Genomic DNA, 17989 nt, shown 5'->3' with positions numbered 1-17989 from the left:
CTCTGGTTTAAGGAATTAAAAAGTAAAAATACTGTTTTTTTTTAATCGAAAATGTAATATCTAATGTTAATGATACACTTCCGTTGTTATTTTTTTATGTTTTATTCATTTTCAAATTATCTTCCACAAAAAGTATTTTGTTTTAAATTGTGTTATTTTATAAATGAAAATATTGTTTATTTAAAAAATCTTATTGGTTAATATTTTATCAAAATATTGAATTAATTAACAATTACAGTTTCTTTAATAAGGATATTTTAGTTAAAGGGGATTATTTTTTTATTTTATATATGAAGGTTTTATAATTTGGGTGAAGTTAAACTATCCGAAGACAATTCAATACTTGAACGTGAAATAATAATAATAATAATAATAATAATAATAATAATAATAATAATAGTAATAATAATAATAATAATAATAATAATAATGGGAAAAGGATAAACTATTCATAATTTTATAATAAATATAAACTTTGACGTAACTTATAACGTCTACTATTTGGAAAAATTATTCATGAAGCTAAATGAATATGTCATAATATTTAAGTCTAACCATCTACATCATAATATATAGCCAGAATTGTATCAATTATCATATTAACAGATTATTTAATTAAAAAATAGCGATATTTATCGATCGATTATATCTAATTTGCTTAGTTTCCAACCGAATTAATTAGTCTACATTAATTCTTTGTAAGGCCACATTAAATTATCTGGTTTAATATCTGGTTAACATGTTTTAGAAAAGGATAGATAACTAAAATGTGATTAATATAAAAAAAATGGTAAAAGTACATATTGGATGAAGTTGTGGGACATAGATGGAAGGGTTAAATATATTTTTAGTCCCTAAACTATTGGCTGTTTCTGGTTTTCGTCCCTCTTTCAAAGTAAGGTAAAATTTGGTCCTCATTCTTTTCGAAAACGTTCGTTTTAGTCCTCGAAAACTAACACCGTTTAAAAATTTGGTCCTCATCTAGCAACAAAATGAGGATTAAAATCAAAGTTCCGAGGACTAAAACGAACGTTTCGAAAAGAATGAGGACCAAATTTTACCTTACACGAAAACCAGAAACAACCAATAGTTTAGAGACTAAAAACATATTTAACCCTAGATATAAATGCATAGCTTTATTAAATTTTAGGGCTCCCCTTTTAAAAATTACAAAAATTAAAATTAAAAGAAAGAAAGGGTTTTATTTATTGTGTTGTGTACCAACCGGTATGATGATTAGAGATATTTTTTTATGGAAGGGACAAAAGAGACACATCATCACGTCATTCACGGGTTCTTCAATTTTTTCATGGAAAATGTTCCATCCACACCAATGCATATCACGCGTTTTATCATACTTGCTAAATAAAACGTTTTTAATTCTCGAACTCCACAAAATAAATGTTCCATATTTAATTTACTTTTAAAAAAATAAAATGATTAAAACTAAGGTTTAATTATTTAATTTGATGACAAGTTAAAGATTGAAATGAAATTAACATCGAAAAAAATGTAATTGTTCTTATGAATTTTATTTCTCTCGAGTGTATAAACATTCTCTTTTTACCAAATGTCTTCGTAAAGAGTAAAGAGAAAATTTACAAAATATGATAAGAAAAGAGTAATAACAAAAAAAGTGTATCTAATATATGTTTGTTAAAAAAAAGATATTTTTATACAGTATTCTTTTATTTTATTTTTTTGTCATCTTAATTGCGAAAATAATATTTTATGATTTTCTTTTACCCATGATTAAAATCCAGATCTTAGCTTTTGTAGTTAGTTTTTTTTTTACCATAAACAATGCAAAATCAATTACAATGATTAATTTCATGTTTTTTTTTTCTCTCTATACATAATTTTGTTCAGTTTAAATTTTAAGTACGGATGGTAAATACTAAAAGAAAGGGAGATATTTGTTGTAGTTTTCAATATAAGGTTGTCATATAACACTTGGGTCAAACGGACGTTTGCATGAGTCACTACCCATCCATATTTTTGTGTACAGTGCTCTTTTTATTGTGCCAAATGTGATGTTGGAGAACTATTTATGTATATCACCTTCGTGCTTAAACTAGTTCTTTTTAATTAACCAAACAATCAACATTTGGTTTAAGCAACTTTTAATTACAAACACATATAGTTCAGCTGGAGAAAATAAACGAGTTTTCACAAAATTGCTTTAAATAGAAGTAATCTTGTTCCTGTACAGAAGAAACAATTGCAGCATTCAAGGCTATGGTAAAAGATGTTACAGGGATATATACTTCGATTCTTAACACAAATTATTTTATTTACACAGTATTATCTGCTGCTTAACTTTGGAAATGATGTAAACACCATACCAACCCTTCAAAAATATAAGCTCTTGCTATGGCTGATGGGCCCCCTTATATAGCATAATCTATCTATATATATATAATTAACAGAAGGGAGGATATGGTGAGGCCACGAATATCTTGAGCATGAATTATTATTAGCCTGTGCAAGGGGTAAAAAATGCTTCCTCACTGGCTACAAGGTTGATGAATTAACTTGAAGCCTTCTTAGATGCACGAGTATTCTTTATAGTCATCATGAGTTTTTGTCTCTCACCTTCAACCTCTGCAAATTGAAGACTTAATTGAGAGTAACGGTCATGCATCTCTTTCAGTTCTGTCTCCACAGCAGAATGTCTTGCCTTTAGTTCTAACATATCTTTAATTAGCTCATTGATATCCCTGAAGCTTCGGAATACTGCTTCCTCATCACCATGATTTTTCAAGAAAGAACTGAAACATAGGACAGAAATGTCTCAATGCTGTTACCAAATACAAAATTGTTTGAAAAGTTTTAAGCTTAAGGATCAATCACAAACTTTTCCAGTGCTTCTAGACAATAAATAGCTACCCCACAACACAAAGAAAACAGTTGACATGAAACAGCTTTAGGTAAATGAGCTAGATTATTAGTTTAAAAAGTTGGATTTTTGTCTGGCACCACCAGCTTCTGAAGAAGAAAAAAGAAACAATAAAATAAATATAACAATTGAACATGTGTAAACTCAAGCAGAAGTAAACAACCAAGACAATTTAGTGTTACTGAGTTTATAGTGTGGCCAAAGTTTTTACTAGTCATCACATTTTAATCAATTGAAGCAAGAGGTGGAATCTTGACGAGAAGTTCCTCCAACACAAGTTTATTACCAAATCTCATAACTGTTGCAAAGGAGAGAGTACCTCTGAAATTGCATGTTTGACTTCTTGGTGCGCAATGCTTCAGCAAGCTCTATCTCTAAAGCAAGCACTCTTTCCAATGCATTACCGCTGACTGAGAATTTATCGAATACAGGAAATATGTTTCCTAATTCTTGATTGGCCTGAGCAAGGTACAAAGTTAATATCTAGACAGAGGAATGGTTCATAACTGTCAATGAAGAAGAATCTTTTACCTCATGTAGTTGAATCAGTTCTCTTTGCAGACCTGGAAAACTTGGCTCATCATGACTATGACCATCTACTGAAGGAAGCATATTCTCATTTTTCATCCTTTCCAGCTGGAATCAGAAGACAACTTAGACATCCGACACAACTAAAAATGTGACAACACAAAAACCAAGAAAATACAAAAGCTATCTATATTCGTGGAAGATATAAGGCAAGGAAAGTACTACTTTAAGTGTAAAGTGTAATGGGAGCTAGAATAGATGAAAAAAGAAGTAATGACCCCTAACTTGTTTGTGCATTTTAAAAATTACCTCCTTACTCAAGTGGTCAATGCTAGATTTCAAACTTTCGGTTGATGCCACATGCTTCATTACTTCTTGTTGCAAGTCCTTTTCACTTCCAAGAGTTTGTCCTCCATTCATAACACTAGATGCAAGAGGATCCTAAAATTATAAAAAAAAAAATTCTTAAGACGTGCTACTTGTCAAAAGAAGGCATACATTGGATATTGCATTAAGAGAAATTACATAATCTTTTCTTCAAAATTAAAGACTTCGATTAAGCTCAAAATTAAATATAGGAAACAAAGATGAGGGAAAGAAAAGAAAACAAAAAAAATAAAGGATACTCGGTTCCAAAAGTTTCCTTTCTATACTGTGCATAATCTTTTAATTCCATACATGCAAATTCATCCTAGTGACAAGGTGATTTCTTCTTTTATGAAATGGTAGCTAAAGAAGTTTAATAAAAATAAATAAATAAATCAGTTACCTCGGGTTGCATGTTGATGAGTAAACTTGCACTCTCTGTCTCATGATTATATATTTGTTGAGGATTCAATGAAGAAGATAATGTACCATTGCCCTTGTTTAGAGAATTTGCATGAGATCTCGTAGTCTCCACCAGCTCCTTCGCCAAATTAAGTTCTACTTCAATTTTGGATTTCTCCAAATTGCATTTCACAAGAGAAGCTTCAAGCTCTTGTTTTTCTTGCTTACAACAATCAAGGCTTATTGCGGAACACTCTTTTTCAGCCTTTAGCAGGTCATACGCATTTAACAAATTACGTTTGTCAGAAAGTACAGCCTGTAACTCAGCCTCCAATTCCAAGATCTTCATCCCCAGCTCTTCGTTAATTTTTATTTGAGAAGCTTCAGACTTTTTTCTATTCTCAGTTTCATCGACTGCATCTTGTAGTTTCCACAGCATTTCTTCGCTATGCTTTTTTGACAAAGACAACTGCTGTCTTAGTTCTTGCAACTTCGATTCATATTGTTCCTTGATAAATGCAATTCTCAAGGACTCCTGCATAGCAACTGGTGGTGCTTCGTGTCCTCTCCTGTCATGAGCATTAAGGCATTCAGCCTCAGCTTTGTCTTTCAGTTCCTTCAGATGAATAGACAAATTCTTAAACTCCTCTGTCTTCAAAACCTGTTCGGCAAGCCTCTTGGTAAGCTCATTACATTGGCTCTGAAGCCTTATCAGTTCATCATCTGATTGTTTTAATGAAGTGCATGCAGTTTCTAGTTCGTCCAATTTGTCCTGGAGAACTATACACTTGAGTTCAGCTTCTTCCTTAGACAAAAAGAGTTCTTCAGCATCTCTACGACAACTTGCCAGCAATTGCTCCAACCTTGCAACCTCAACGACATTCTCTCTTTCATGCACATAAGTATAACTGACCTCTTCTGTCCTATTCTTGTGATCCTTAACCTCTGACACAATTCCACTGTTTTGATCAATTAGTTCTCTATTCTGAGCAGTCAAGACCTCTAACTCAGATTTCAGGAAGTCAAGACTCGTCAACAATCTTGTATTTTCTTCAATGCACGTCAGTTCTCTGTAAAGACAGCGATTCAATTCAGATTCTACATCAAAATTCTTCGTGTGAAGCACATCAAGTTGCCTGCAAGTGGAATGAAGTTTCTCAGTAAGCTCTTCCAAATGATCCTCAAACTGAGCTCTGGTAAAAGTCATAACAATATCTGTAGCTATGCAAAATTCATGCATTTCAGATAACAGAGTTTCCAGAAATGTAATAGAAGAAGATTGTTTTAAAGCGTCTTTAAGATATTTCTCAGATTTCTGTAGAAGATCTGAGATTCTTGAATTTTCAAATTCTAAGTCTGACACCGTTCGTTTGAGATAGACAAGTTCTTTTCTGTTCAGATCAGAATCCTGCAGCTGGCATTGCTTCTCATTCAATTCTATGGTAAGATCTGAAACTGCCTTCTCCAATATTTCTCTGACAGTTTTCTCAGCATGCAAATCATTATGCAGAGAATGCAAATTTTCCTCCAAAAAAGTAAGCTCAGACGAGATCTTGGCAGATTCTTCTGTTTTCTCCAGTAAAGATGACTCCAAATCCTTCTTTCCCTGCAGCTGACTCTTCTTTTCATTCAATTCTGTGTTAAGATCTGAAATTGTTTTCTCTAACTTTTCACGGACAGCTTTCTCAGCATGCAACTCATTATGCAGAGAATTCAAGTTCACCTTCAAAGAATCAAGCTCAGATGATATTGTGGCTGACACTTCTGTTTTCTCCCGTAAGGACAACTCCAAATCTCTCGTTCCCTGCAGCTGGCTTTGCTTCTCATTCAATTCAGCGGTAAGATTGGAAACTGTTTTCTCCAACTTTTCTCTGACAGTTTTCTCAGTGTGCAACTCACCATGCAGAGAATTCAAGTTCTTTTTCAAAAACTCAAGCTCAGATGAAATCTTGGCAGATTCTTCAGTTTTTTCCTGTAAAGACGACTCCAAATCTTTCTTTTCCTCTTCAATTGTTGCTAAGCTCAGCTTACACATTTCAAGTTCAATAGATGTAGCATCTAGTTTTGTTATTTCATGAGAAAGGTCCTGATTTCTGGAATTAAGTTGTTGTAACTCAGCTTCCAAATGATTAAGACCGGACAAAAATTCTTTGTGCTGCTGAGAGTATAACTCTTCAGCTTCCAAACTAGCACTAGTTCTATTAATGATCACCTCAAAATCTAACTGAAGTTTCTGCAACAGAGCATCTGACACAGTTATCCTACGTAACATTTCTTCCAAATCATGCTCAAACTTCTGTTTCATGACTAGAGCATTTGATTCAGCGGTATTCAAAGATACTTGAGTCTTTTGTTTATCATGCACTAAAATCTCCTTCTCTTCTGTGAGTTGAAGGATTCTATGAAATGCACTCTGTTGCAGCTCTTCTAGCTGCAATAAAAGACCCTCGAAGTTTTCACATTTTGAATCCAAACAAGCAGATCTACTACAAAGAGAAAGTTCACTGTGTCTTTCTTCATACGATGCCAGCAATTTCTGCATCTTATTAGACAAAAAGGTGACATTACTCTGCAGAATATTCTTCATTGAAACTTCCTCGTCAATTTTAGTTCTAGTAGACTTTAATTCTTCCTGCAAAATGGATATTTCATCATGAAGATGATTATTTTCTAGGCTCTCTTTTTTCAATAAACTCTTCAATTCCGAGTTTTCTGTACTGCATGCCACATACTTTCCTTTGTAACTTCTATACTCTGTCAGAAGAACATCCAGCTCATCAACTTTCTCAGTAAGAAGACTGTTTTCATGAGCAAGAGTTTTTAAATTTGCCTCCAAAATCTGGTTCTGGAGAGCAATATCATTGCTCTTTGCTGTGCAGACCTCCTTGTACTCATTTAGTGAAAGGATATCATTCATAGCATTCTGCAACCTCAACACCAATAACTCATTTGATTCATTTGCAAGCGCCAGCTGCTGAGAGAGTTGAACAATTTTCTCTTTCATGAGTTGAATGTCAATACTTGCTTCAAGCAAGGTTTCTTGCAAAGCCTTAGAAAATACATCAGAGTATATATTTGCAAAATGCATTTGGCTAATTTCTTCTTCAACTTGTATGTATAACCCCTCTTGCACCTGAAGTGATCTTTTCAAATCATTAAGTAAAATGTCTTCACCCAAATGTTGTCTTTGTAAGGAAGAACTGTGATTTTGACACAGCAATCGATTAGATGTATGAGCTTCTGAAATTTTAGGATAGACCACTTGTTCTGGGCTATCATCAGTGTCTGGAACTGAAGAATCAGAAAGGGTCTGCTTTATGAGATTCTCATTTGTCTCATGCATAGAAAGAACTTGGCAAGAAAGCAGTTCAAGATCTTTTTGCAATTGACCAACAGCAATAGAATAATTCAATCTGGCCCTTTTAAGGGCTGCTTCAGCAGAAATAGCCCTTCTTTCAAACTCATTGTTCAGAGTTTCCAAAATGCGTTTGTCTTCAGCAAATTTCATCATCTGCTCATTCATATTCTGGTGAATTCTCTCCATCTCGGTCTTACCAGCAGAAATTGTGTACAGACAAGTAGAATGTTCATTCCGAAGGTTCTGCAACTCAGCCATCATCTGCCTTTGGTTCTGCTCAAGTTCCTGAATAAGAGCTTCATAGTAGCATTCCATCTGATCCATTTTCCGTACAAGGCTTTCCCTTTCGGTTTTGGACTCATCTATCTCTCTTAAAAGTTCAAAAATTTTCTCTTTCATGGCAAGGGTGGGATCAACAGAATCAAACTCGTGAGACACAAGGCCAGGTATGGAAAGATAATGACTCATGCTTTCTGGTTGTAATAAACCTGCATCAGACCCAATATCTGTTAAAAATTGTTCACTTTTATGCAAATTCATTTTCTTGTTCTCCCTTTCATTGACAATTTTGGCCCCAAAAATTGGCTCTCCAGATTCTTGTTTGAGATTCTGTAAAATTTCAGCCAGTGCTTCTAACTCCAAGTTAAGGAACCGAAAATCCCTTTCAGGAAATCCCATGGACACCTTCTGAATATCTCTTAACTTATCTTCCATAAGCAAAAGCCCCTTAATCCATTTATGCTGCAAATTTTGAACTAATTTATCCTGATCTGTATCAGTAGGATCTTTGTGAGGGAATGGTAAGCTCAATTTAGAATTTTTAAGCTGCTCAAACTCATCTCTGAAATTTGAACATTCAGATTTTAGTACTGCAACCTCCTTTACTAACTCTTCTCCAGACGAAATCTCAGTTGCAAGTTGCTCAGAAAACTTGTGTGTTTCAACACCTATTTCATCAGCATGATTTTGCAAAGAACTTACCTTCAATTTTAGATCAAGAATAGATGACTCAACTGCTTCCAAATTTCCCATAAGTCTACTACTGCTCCTATCTTCAGAAGCAGCAGCCAAACTGTTGGCAGCTGAATAGTCTATGCTCCAACCATGAACCCGATCACTACCCTGTGCTGGAAACTGATTATCAGGTGCCTCCCCTTTGTCTGGTTGAGTACTTTGGCTGAGGGATAGTCCACTTAAATCACCAGAGACTGTGCTTTTAAGACTGTCCACTTCATGTGCACTAGAGATATCATGTTTCTCAGTATATATGCTTTCAGAAGTACTAGAAGAGCCATCAAAGCCAGCAGCTGAATCGGCATACTCTTCATTTATCCTAGACTCTCCTTCAAGTGAAGAAATATGGGGGAGATCTTTAGATTCTCTTTTCAATTTCACTCTTGAATTAACCTAATTTCATGAAATAAATAAGGGGGTTGCGTCAAGCAAACGAAAAAAAAAATGCTTAATTTTAGGTAGTGAATGAAGCCTACAAACATGTTTCTCCCCGTAGGATACCAGATGATACATCTTTAAAAGAAGTCAGGTTTCCCCACCATTAACACATAATTGTCAAGTAGTTTTCATTAAGATTAAAAATAACTTGTGTACATGTAAATGTTTATTCTGTCTGGAATTTATATTTTTATTTTCAAAGAATGTCCCGGTTCCTTGACCCTTCCAATCAAGTATAGGAGAGAAGGTATATAAAAGTAATGCCAGTACAGGAGAGAAGGTATGAAACCTTATTTATATGATTATTGACATTCTGGTCAGGAGATGACTCTTTGCTATCAGCAGATTCGTCATGAGTACCTTGGTCAGAGGTTGTCTGTAGGCCCCTCTCTCTGAGTTCCCTCTGCTGCTCAAATTCTCTGAAAGTAATAATACCATCAAATAAATTTATTGTTTTTAGAAGAAGCACGTTCTTAAATGTCATAGCTCACTCATGTCACCTGAAACCGGTTTTTGAAGTGAGAAGCTGCACTGTGACCTGGCTTCAACAAGAGAAAGAAAACATTAAATGTGATAGCAATGAGGTCTCTAGCAACTGAAGAACTTGAAAACAAAAAATATGAAGAGTTGTATTGTATGTCATTGATAGGTATACACAAAGATTGTACTGCCACAAAACCATGTAAGTGCACAACCAATGAAAAATGAATTAATCAACAAGAGACAGTTACATAAGTGAAATTTGAAGAGAGACTCTTACATGTAGTGTGACTCCAGGTTCAGTTCCATTAAGAGGCAAAGAAACAGCTGTTGGCTTCAAGGCATCAACAAAATCAGCAAGATTGATGGTGGCCTCACCAAGGATGCTAGATCGTGATGAACCCTAAAGTGGTAAGACCAAAAAAAAAGTTAGTAAAGTTCAAACTTTTCTAACAAGATGAATGACCACAAGCATCTATCTCATTGAAAACAATAGACAATATTTAGGTATTTCTAATGTGGGAAATACAATGGAGAGAATAGCTTACCATAAAAATAATGAAACTCAAATTTTACAAATACCATTGTTTAGTTTTTAAAATGAGTCATAGTGATAATTAGATTTTATAGACAGCATTATCATCCCCTCAAAATCAGAATCAAATTCTTTTGAATAAGAAAGTTAATAAATTAAAAAAATATATTCAAAAGTATCTATTCTATCACACCATTAGAAATCACAATTGAGATCTCACCAGAGCATCAATCAGGAAAACAAACAAAAAATATGTTCATAAAATATGAACCAATAAAGTGAGTGATATAATGAAGGTTTTTGCATTAAACCATCGATAATATGATTAATTATGCTTCATTGGGTAACTACCATTCCCACATGACACTTCTGTAAGTGCTACCACATAATAAATTGCATTCATTTAAAAGCCATGAAAGAAAATTACCATCCCCACAACAAATTTATAAAACTTCTCTTCATATTGTCTACTTTTAATGTCTTGGAGGAGTCTTGTAGTTTCATAGATTGGATCTGCCCACTTGCAAGTTCCATTTCTCACATTTGCTTTGGTGGTCTTTGATGTAGCCTTCCCAGTGTCAGCAGGGATAAAAGAGATAAACAGCTTATCCCATCCAGATTGTGGAATCTAGACCAAGCAGAAACAAAACTTGTCCTTAGTAATTGCAAAAAAAAAATAAAAGATCTAAAGCTATGGAATTAACAGCAATAACAATATTTCTGTCTCAAGAAAAGCTGTTTCAATACTGACTCTTCCAAATATAAACATTCAACTAACCATGAAAACTGCCTAAATATAAATTCTCTTCAAAATATTATCACTCGACAATGCTGAATATATTAAGAGCCATGTAATTTTACCAGTTACAGAATTCAAAGTAGCTTCATTCGTATTACATTTGCCAAAATGGAATTTGAAAATGTAAATAGTCAGGATAGATAGAAATAATTTGGAACCACCAATATAAATAAGTTCAAGAGAGCTAAGTTGATAAAGAAGTTGACACTTGCAATAAGGGACCTCAAATCCTTTCTGGAGTTTGATTAACTTTTCAATAAGATTAAGTTAAACCTAATCAGCACAGAGGTCAGCTAAACTTGATCAAGAATTTTAATTCTTCTTCAACAATGGCATCAACCTAGATGTATTTGTTTCTTCACAAAAAGATAGATGATCGATTTAATTGTTATTATATCTGTTAACAATCCTTAACCCAATATAAGTTTAGAACCAGTATCAAACATTGACAGTTGAACCATCACAAAAACAAATATAGGACAACGAGGACCATTTATTTTAGTTAATGCTTGATACATGACACTTGAAAACTTCCACTCAGGTTTAGGGCAGGGGCCAGTGAAAATAAATCACTCTATTTTTAAAAAACTACTTGTTCATCTATCTCTTTTTTCTTTTCTTGAAAAGATTTTGGTCGGTTTGAAATTCTATATTATTACTTCTTAACCAATAAGACATCAGCAACCATTTTATTGTTATTGGAATTAGTGTTTGCACAAAACTAAACCCCAAAGATTAGTTTGAGGTAAGGATTACTTCCACGGGTATTTTGTAGTTTAACTTTAACCATATCACTAATTATATGAGATCTCTAACACATTTCTCATACCAAGGATTAGACATGGTGAGTGTTAAGTTTATAAAACTGAACATCTTTGAGGTGGCTCGATAATGGCTTCAAAGTTGATGACCTGGTAGGTCCAATAACAATCACTAAAATAGATTACTATATCATGTTTATAGAGAGAAAGGTGAGGCAGAGTTGCTGAATTGGTGTGTTTGAATGACACCGTGAAGTTTTATTTATAGCTTAATATAATAAATACAGATTTTGTTCCTCTTAATCAGATATGATTTGCCTATAAACTGCTACTCAACAAATTCACAATATTTAAATTTGATTTTCACCAGGCATCAACCAATCACTTATCTCATAAAACAATTTCAAATTACAAATGGATTCTCAGTTACTAAAGCTGCGTGATTATTTCAACAACAAAATTGTTCCTCTAAATAATAGATGAGAAGCAAATTGTTAGTAATAGTTATAGCTATGTGAAAATTAGCATATGTATATCTTTCGTTGTTTGACCCTGCCATAGCATTATTTTACTTGTGGGAATCTTGAGAAGCTGGTACATAAAATTTAGCAATCAAGGTACAGCTACATGGTTCAAATAATTAGTATCTGCTCTGCAACACGCTTTTTTATAAAATAACCAATTGCCTATGAATTTGATGTTCTGACCATGTTCCAAATTGCCATATATGGAGATTCTATCAGAAGATAGGTTCATATATGTTTTTTCATTTTCAGTTTTACAATACTTAGCCAAAGGCAAAAACATCATGTAATTGAAGAATAAGAAATAGTTTGGTCAGAGTTCACAATTCTCGATTGAAAGATGGAACAAAGACGAAGGGTTAGACAGGATAGAAATAGGATGATGCTGACTATTTCAAGGTTGTCAATACTACCTAAATATATGATTGTCATGAACTAGTTACCATGATGGAGGAAATAAAAAAATAAAATCAAATAATGTACCAGAAGAAGAAAAGAAGTTTCTAAGTCGGTTAGAACGTTAGACTGATAAAGCAATATCATATTTGAATGTTCAAATTAAACTTGATTGAGATGATAGAAACTTACTCAAACATTTTAATGCAAGATAATGCCAACTAATTAAACTTAACTTTGAACAAATTCTAAGAACTGTAGGTTTACATGGCAACTCAGACCAAATGTTCAGTGGACCCAGATCATCTTTCAGAGACAAATTGGTGTTCTCCGTTCTTTTATAAGTGGGAAGGAAAAATTGAAATTCTCTAAGTTACAGTGATTATTCTCCCTTAACGACCTAAAACAAACTTTCTTGGAAATTTGAAATCACCAAGCCAAAGAATGAAAAAGTAAGTTACATAGATGGGAAACTTACATGTGTAGCATGGAATTGGAGCCGGAAAACCACCTTTACTTTGGTCTTCTCAATCTTCCACCTAGTAACCCTCGACATTGTTCGGAAAATTAATCACACCTTATATGCATTACTGCATAAGTTGAAGGTTCCGTCTCCATTCCCAGCTCCCACGCAGTGTTAAGTGTTTGTTAAGATGGCCACCAATGCAGTACCTGAATGCAAAAAAAGCAAAGAATCTACATTCACAAGTATCCTTTTCTTTTACACAAACTTAAGCAATCATACTGCTCTGATTCATGCTCCATTGACCAAAACTTTAAATGCAACTCAGCTATTAAAATTAAAAAATAAAAACCTCTAGAAATTTAGGACCCACTGATCCAGGATTAAAGGCACTTCTATACAAATTTTAAATAAAATATCTTAGATGAAATAAACAATTTGTTAGAGAGAGAAAACATGCAGAGCTATAAGGGCGAAGCCAGCACACATTTTGGAACCAGAGAGATAGGGAGAGAAATCTAAATTGAATAATTCATCAATCTATTCTAAAGCACTCCGCAGCAGCAGTTCACAACTACAATTTTGGCTGAAAGAGATCCAGTAACATAACTATGAAGGCCATCTTCATAGTAGCGCAAGTAGTAATTATTAAACAAAAATCAAAAAGTTCAGCAGCAAGAGGCACAAAAGACCTAGAACTGAGAAATGACTCACAGTTAGTCAAAAATGACCCAGAACCATGTATCAAAAATGCCAGATCTCCAAATTAAAACATCAGCCAAGGCTTTGCTTCCTAACTATTTGTTTAGAAAAAAAGTTATGTAAGTCAAGCACATTTTTCAATCAGACAAGACTCCCTCCAACTGAACTGAAACACTACTTTAACCAAATGGAATAACGGAATGCAACATTCTCCCCCATTTTGAGAACAGTAGGGAAAAAAGAGGGAAAAAGAGGGTGGGAGCAGAACACGATTGGAAAATAAATTAAAAAGAGAAACTTTTTTCTATGCATACCTTGGTGAGAGACGAAAGGTTTAACCGGGAAAATCCACGGATCGAGCACAAAAAATTCGAATTTAAGCTGAGGTTGAAGTTGAAGAAAAGGAGAAGGACCCAGAAAGATGCTGATTTTAGACAATGGCACTACTAAATACCGAACCCCAAAAAGACTCAGAACCCAAGGACTGACAAAAGCATAGAGTAAAAGAGAATCCTAAAAAACCCAATGCTAACACAAAGCTAGTAAAATAATGTAGCCAAAAATAGCACTATTTCTTTTGTATTTTCCTCCTTATAGATATTTTCGCACTTGCATAATTCTAACCAAAACATTACCAAGGAGAATTACCACAGGGACAAAACAATCACCTCAATGTGTCGCTTTAAGGCTGACACCTAAGATTTGTGAAAGTTACTGGGAGCAACTTACTAATTACTATTATCTTAATAAATTAAATAGTGCTGTTGTTTGCGGGGTGCATGAGAATAAGATTTGAGGCTACAAAGCATCTTGGGTATATTGGGTAGGTACCCTTGCCTTGCCCCAGATCTGTGGCTGCTTAAGAAACAAGAAAGATTGAGACTTTCGAGACAAGCATCAAGATTGGACCAAGACCCACAAGAGAGATTTGAGGTGTAGTGTTGTGTGGTTTTAGTTTGTTAAGATTTCAAAGGAACGACATAAGGGGCTAGCGTGGCGTGAATTAGCAGAAAATGCAGAAAGTTAGAGACATTATTAAGTAAGGTAAAATGGAGCTGTGAAGGATTAGATGTGCTATCAACTTCACAAACCCTCTAAAACTATGCCTCTACATGGTGATTATCACTATCTAATTCTCTAATTAAACAAATAACTACGAGTTGGGAAGGGTTGTAATTAGAATATTAGATTGACATTCTTAAAGTTGTCTTGCTAATGGATTTTTCTGTCTTGCCCCCTGTCTCGGTGGTTCTCACTAAATTGGAACATGACGAAGACAAAGTACTGCCTTATCCCTCCTTGATTTATGGCTGGTTTTGGGGTTAGGAGCTTCTTGCTATCTTCGTGTGTTTTTAGAGTCTACAAAATGCTTACTAATCAAGAAAAATCACAATTTTAAGATTTTTTCTTTCTTTCCTTCTTTCTTTTGCCAAAATAAATATTCATCTTAAAAAAGTTACTCAACACTTTGTTTCCATACTTTCAAGTAAATTTATTAGCAACCTCAAACCTTAAGCCGCCGTCAACTGTTCAACCATATCTAGATTTTAAGTGTTCCCAAAGGTATTTGATATTTTAAATAATTATATTTTCGGAACAGTTATTATTATTATAATGAGTAAATAATAAACCATTTTCTACCTTATTACTTAATTACAAACTGACTTTACGATAAATTGCACTGAGAATTTTGTTTACATTAAACAGAAATTAAATTGTTAATATTTTTTTCGTGTATTAGGATATATATAACAATTGATATAATTATTACAGTATTTAATTTTTTCAATAAGAATCAATATAAAAATGTCTCTTGTATTATCATTATTTAAAATATTTTCAATTAAAAGTGTTTTTTCTCAGTCCAATGAACATAATCTTTTTTTTTTGTTTATATATAAATTTAATTTTGTCTCATATAATAGCACTTTATTGTATCTCTTTACATACACAACAAATTAAAGTTAAAGTAGTGAATGTATTACTAAACTAGCTGGGGAGACTAAAAAGGAACAAAATTGAATACAACTATTTTCTTATTAAAAAAAATAGAGGTATGTCTTCTTCGTGTTATTATAAATATTAAAAAACATAAATCTAGATCAAATTTAATGTACTTATTAAAATAATTAAGTTGTTTACTCATTATAAATTAAAATTAATTGTTTTGATGAGAACATTAAATTTGACTTTTTTCCAACTTACAAAAAGGACTGAAAAATAATTCAATGTTTATGACCTTTTGCCATACATTAGTAGACACCGAATTAACTGTACTTAGATTTCTTTTCTCTATCACATAGTCAAGATTTGTAATCATTAATAATTCGATGAATCAGATGTAAAATGCATGTTTTAAATCTGATACAGTGGACAAACCATGAGTCATTATTTTCATTTGACAGTTTCAAGCTGCTAAATACTTCAATGTCAAGAAAAATAATTATACCACAGATTTAGAATATTGGTTGTTGTGCACAGTTCATATTTATAAATCTCAGTAAATCAAAATTTAAAACAGGTATTTAAGATCTTATTCATCTAATCTTCGTTCTACTGTCAAAAAAAATACTGAAGTTTCTGATGCGAACCTTGGAAAGTCTGAAACTAAAATTCGAAGGTGCAGGTATGAAGTCAATTCAGAATCAGAAATCACGAGACAGAAAATAAAGTAGTGAGTAATAGAATTTATTATTCATTTAAGATGTGTAAAGAAATGAACAGATAAAACAAAAAATTCCGTGGAAGAGTACATTGCTAGAGACATGCAGACAAGAGGGTAGAGCCAAGGATATATAAAGAGGTAGCTCCAACAGCTGATGCTGCATGACGGATCATGTGTACTCCATATAGTCATCACTTTGCCAAATAGTAATAATAATTGAAACACATAAAGACATATTTATTATTACACTCTTCATCATCCATTAATATTGCTTTATGGGGTCTAGGTCCATTTTTATCCTTCATTCATTCTTTCCATGTCAAAATTTCTTTCTTTGCTTCGCATTTACCACCATTAGGTTAAATTGAAGAGTTATAAGTGAAAGACATTCCGATATTAAAGTCTATAAAAATTCAGTAATGATAATCCTAAATAAGTAATAAAGATAACTAACTTACTACACTACCTCAAACTTATATTTATAAATTTTGAAATAGATTTTGAATTAGTATCAATCTAATTATGATCTAACTAGTAATAATATTACCTAGTTTTAATGTAATTATTATTAATATTAATTTTTATTTAATTCAATCACTCGACTAGTCGATTAACTTTTTAAAATTTCAAGATGATAGAATGGTTCATTCTTCTATTGACCAAATAGTTATATTATACAAATATCTAGTTTTACCGTTAAGATTTATGTTTCGTCGATATAAAAAATTATTGAAAATTCAAAATTAAAAAGATAATAAAATTATTTTATCGTTTATATAAATGAATATAAACTTCATTTTACAAATTAGTTTTATAATAAAGTTTAATTTTCTTGATATGATGTATCATGTAGTGATTACTTTGCCTTATAGTAATAATAATTAAAACACAGAATGGGAATTGTGGGGGCTCCTTTTTGTGGTCTCCATGCACATGCATCTGTTTTGAATTTGGATGGAGCCTATATATTTCAATTTCATCTCACATAAATGGTCACACGTAGATAGCATTGATCATGTCATACAGTAACACAGCTAAGCCAATACCCTTTATCACGTGCATCATGCACATGATCATCACTTCAGGAATGATATGTCTTGTTGTTTATTATATGCGCAGATTCTGTGTTTTGGATGTTTGATCTGATCTTAATAGTGAAATATGGTGGAAAGGTATGAAGATCACAGCAAAAAAAAAAGGATAATTAACTGTGTTTTACTTAATGATACTATTAAATGTTTGATAATGACATTATCTTGTATGGGCCCTGCCATTCACAAGCCACACATTAGCATCTTCACAAGTCAATTTCGTTTCACGAAGACCATTCACACTTCATAATTCAAGGTAGTAAGTAGAGTTATGGCTCTTTCAGTGTTTCTGGTTAAAACATTTATCTATTATATGAAATATCGGAGTTAATGATTATTTATGGACAGATATATCGATCAATCTTCAAACATATTGATAGGGGTTGTGAAGTACTCAAACACATTGATTAACCATTAACGCAGTATATTTTTAGATAATAAAATTCAATCATCAGACTATCCATAAGTGACCATAAATTCCGATCAGTATATTTCATATAGTACAATTTCAAATTTAGCTATTAGAATAGCTAAAACGTGTTTGTTCTAATTTTTTTATACTAGTTTC

At 32.9% G+C, this 17989-nt stretch overlaps 1 protein-coding gene across 1 annotated transcript; it reads right to left on the bottom strand.

Annotated features, from left to right (window-relative positions):
* Positions 1 to 2143: 2143 nt before the first annotated feature.
* On the bottom strand, positions 2144 to 14240 carry LOC124843504 (sporulation-specific protein). Its single transcript, XM_047320263.2, has 11 exons — positions 13980 to 14240; positions 12979 to 13172; positions 10448 to 10648; positions 9766 to 9888; positions 9506 to 9543; positions 9295 to 9424; positions 4197 to 8960; positions 3737 to 3868; positions 3431 to 3535; positions 3219 to 3358; positions 2144 to 2771 (listed from the first exon to the last, which is right to left on the bottom strand). The coding sequence occupies exons 2-11, from the start codon at positions 13054 to 13056 to the stop codon at positions 2531 to 2533; spliced, it is 5952 nt and encodes a 1983-aa protein (XP_047176219.2). The 5' UTR covers positions 13057 to 13172; positions 13980 to 14240; the 3' UTR covers positions 2144 to 2530.
* Between the last annotated feature and the right edge of the window lie 3749 nt (positions 14241 to 17989).

Source organism: Vigna umbellata, chromosome 2 (assembly GCF_029865625.1).
Source record: "Vigna umbellata cultivar VRB3 chromosome 2, Vumbellata_1.0, whole genome shotgun sequence".
In the NCBI taxonomy this organism is placed as follows: domain Eukaryota; kingdom Viridiplantae; phylum Streptophyta; class Magnoliopsida; order Fabales; family Fabaceae; genus Vigna; species Vigna umbellata.
The sequence above is the reverse complement of the archived record's forward strand: the minus strand, read 5'-3'. Positions and strand labels throughout refer to the sequence as shown.